General features: G+C 38.8%; 1 protein-coding gene across 1 annotated transcript in view; it reads left to right on the plus strand.

Moving 5' to 3' along the window:
- Window positions 1–3,261, plus strand: part of MPP4 (MAGUK p55 scaffold protein 4) — a 22,837-nt gene extending 19,576 nt beyond the window's left edge. Inside the window, 3 exon segments of the mRNA XM_010171666.2 lie at window positions 92–200; window positions 2,182–2,316; window positions 2,803–3,261. Coding sequence (XP_010169968.2) covers window positions 92–200; window positions 2,182–2,316; window positions 2,803–2,994 — 436 coding nt within the window. The 3' untranslated portion in view covers window positions 2,995–3,261.
- Window positions 3,262–3,461: the final 200 nt, after the last annotated feature.

Genomic DNA, 3,461 nt, shown 5'->3' on the forward strand with positions numbered 1-3,461 from the left:
ACTGGATTACATTTGAAGATTTCATCCTTAAATAGAACCTTTTGAGACTTAAGTGTTCTTTCATTTTTCTTCTTCCTCACCTCTGTTGCAGAATGCTGGAATATGGGGAATACAAAGGGTACCTATATGGCACCAGTATTGATGCAGTGCGAACAGTCCTCGATGAAGGGAAGATCTGTGTAATAGATTTAGAACCACAGGTGAGTTGTAAAGGGGCAGGGACTCTACAGTTCATATCTTCCTGAGAGGAAAAATAATTCTCTACATTCCTGAGCTATTGGAACAGTTAGTTGCTTTGTCTTGTTTTTCACTTTAGATCATGCTGCTTATTAATAATAAATTATTCTTTGCATGGGTGTTGGGGTGGGGGGAATGCTACAGTGACAAGTATGTACAGATCAGTATAGTTCATTTGTTTCCAAATCAGCAGCTGCATTATCAGGTGGAATGGTACAGAAATGACCTTTCATACTTGCTTAAAGCAAGGATTATTCTTTCAGATGGAGACTGTTGCATGGGATTTTTCTCCTCCTCCAAGCTCTATTAGTTGAGAGTTCTGTCCTTCTGTTAGCAATCTCTGAACAACCCTTTGGTAAAAGCAGCAACTGTTAAAGTAGTCAAGCAAAAGCAGGGAATTGTATTGTGCATTTATTTCTCTTCAGAAGTAACTGAACAAGTGGCAGTAAGCTGCTGGTGCACATGACCAAACAGTTCTACAAGAACCTCCAGCCAGTGCTTGCTGTGTAAACCACCACCCATCTAGGGACTACAATTTGCAAATGTTTACTATATGAGAGGGGGCAGCTTCCCCAGCTTCTGCATGTGCCCTAGCAGATAGTAGCAAGAGGTGCTGCAAATATTAGGGTGATTACAAGGTGTTTTTATGCTGGGCATTGCAAAAAAACTTTGAATGCAATCTTTGCATTCTTCTGTATTTTTTTCTTAATTACTTTTATTACCTCTAACACTTTCAGAACTACTCACCATGCTAATCTTTTCACTTAGACACTATTCACTTTTTTTTTCCTTCTGTCTTTGCATGGAATTTGCTGATGAAGATACAGCTAATAGAGGCCGCAGTTTGTAAATATCTAAGAGACTTAAAGCTGTGTCCAGCAAAATCCTACTAAACTTCTCTGAATTACTTAAATATTTAGTATTTAAGAGCTGTTTAGGTGACTGGGTTTCAGCATCTCTTCTAACTGAATATAAAGAGAAACACCATAGCTCATTAACTTTTAGAAACTTCCCTCTAGTTATGCAGAGCCAGTGTAGTCAGAGCCTTAGGTTAGCAGTGGTTTGTGCTGCTTGAAATAATAGTTAAGTTACATGACCTGTGGTGTATTACTCTAAATCCAAACCCCTACAAGGGGCAGATTAGGCCACAATTCAGTCTTCAGTTCACATCTAAAAATGTCCTTGGGGTTCTCTTGCTACAATTCTCGTAAACAAGAGGGAGAAGAGGGGAAAAAAATGTGATCTTGCTACTTGAACAGATGTACCAGATTCAGTTTTTAACATGTGAGTTCAAAGGACAAGTTTTGGAAAGGATATTAAGTAATGGCACACAGCCAGTTCAGTAACTGTTGTGAGGCAGGAGAATTGCTGCGGAGTTGCATACGTGTATTTTAAATCTGGTGGCCTGGCCAACTTTGCATGCTGTGCTTTTAATCCTTTTTTTCTTTTCTTTTTTCTAGTTTCCTTTACTGCTTTGCAGTAGTTTCAAAATGCTTATTAGCTTCAGGCAATGTTACACAGCACAAAGATTTCCAAAAGCAAGATACTTTCTTCCAGTATGGAGCAATAAAGGTGTACTTTTTCCAAAGGTAGCTCCCCAGCAGTTAAAAAAACCCCAAACAACCCAACCAGATTTCAGATTCATCTTTAATGTTGTTGATTGTAGAGATCTGTTAATGACAGTGTCCAGTCACTTACTGGAAATGAAAGCATCTCCTAATAAGGTTACCAAGCAGAATTGAGTGATTGGTATGCAACAGTTGCTTTTAGTAATGTCTGGTCCAAGGATTATTAGTGAAGTCATTTTAAAGCAGGTGTTCCTGAAAAAGATTACTGCTAGGTCTGGAGATAACAGCATATTGTAAACAATTGGATTTTTATGGGAGTAAAACTGGGATGAATACACTTGAAATACTTTAACTTCTTTTTTCTCTTAATTTGCAGGGTATACAAGTAGCCCGGACTCATGAATTAAAGCCCTACATTATATTCATCAAGCCATCCAGCATAAGCTGCATGAGGCAGACTCGTGAAAATGCCAGGATCATTACAGATTATTATGTGAACATGAAATTCACGGTGAGATTTGTGAATAGAAAAGACTCGGTTTACTATTCTGGGATTTTTTAGCATCTTAAAATTTTGGACACCTCAGTCCATAACTGTATATGGAAATGCATCATGACTGCTATGGCAGAAAAAAACATGAACACTGGGGAAATAAATTAAAATGTGGAATGAGAACACAAGTGTTAGTGGATTTGCCTTCCAGTCCCTAACATCCTCTGCCAGCGCTCGTTGGTAGAATAACCTTTTTGGGGCAACCAGAGCATGCTGAGACCCAAGGTATTTCCTTGGGAAGGATATGGCAGTCAGCTCTGTTTCAGAGACTTGGAACTGACTGTAGCAGGTGTATTTCACTGTAGCAAACTCTAAATGAACTAAAGTACATCCGCACTATCTAGTCACTGTCATTTACATGGGCCAAGGTATTCTGCAGATGCCATGCAGGTATGTTTCTCTACACAATACTAAAGCTTTATAAACTTACTCTGTGTCTCACAGGAAGAAGATTTACAGGAGATGGAAGATTCGGCTAAGGAAATGGAAGCTCAGTTTGGTCAGTTCTTTGATCAAGTGATTGTGAATGACAATTTACAAGAAGCATCTGAGGAGCTGCTGTCTGCAGTCCATCATGCACAGGACGAGCCCCAGTGGGTCCCTGCAATATGGATATGCTCAGACACTCAGCCCTAATTCTGAGCAGCAGGCAGCTTCAGAAAGATTACAGCTTATGTTTTACTTCAAGAATAATCCTAATGTCAGGATTGCAAGAATTTATCTTTGTATGTGAGGGATTTGGAAGAGGATTAGGAAAGAAGCTGCTCCAGGAGATATAATCATACTACGTTCTGTGTAGCTCTTCAGCTTTTTATGTTACAGTTGCATCCACTTTTGTACAAAAAAGGGAATATTGTGAGCGCTCAATTACAAGAATAAAGAAAAATCTATTTTGTTGCATGTATCTGCATAATTTACTCGTACATAGTTACAGAAAAGTCCTTTCTTTTTATTATGGTTATTCTGGTACTGTGATACCTGTACATTCTGGAAGCCTTACTGACAAATGATATTCAGATAATATTCAATCCAGAGCATGCTCTTGTAGCATGCTGTCTTTGAGCAGAGAGTGTCATTTATGAAGGTATGGGTTTGCTCCTTAT

The sequence above is a fragment of the Antrostomus carolinensis genome, unplaced genomic scaffold (assembly GCF_000700745.2).
Source record: "Antrostomus carolinensis isolate BGI_N321 unplaced genomic scaffold, ASM70074v2 scaffold12527, whole genome shotgun sequence".
NCBI classification, from domain to species: Eukaryota; Metazoa; Chordata; class Aves; order Caprimulgiformes; family Caprimulgidae; genus Antrostomus; species Antrostomus carolinensis.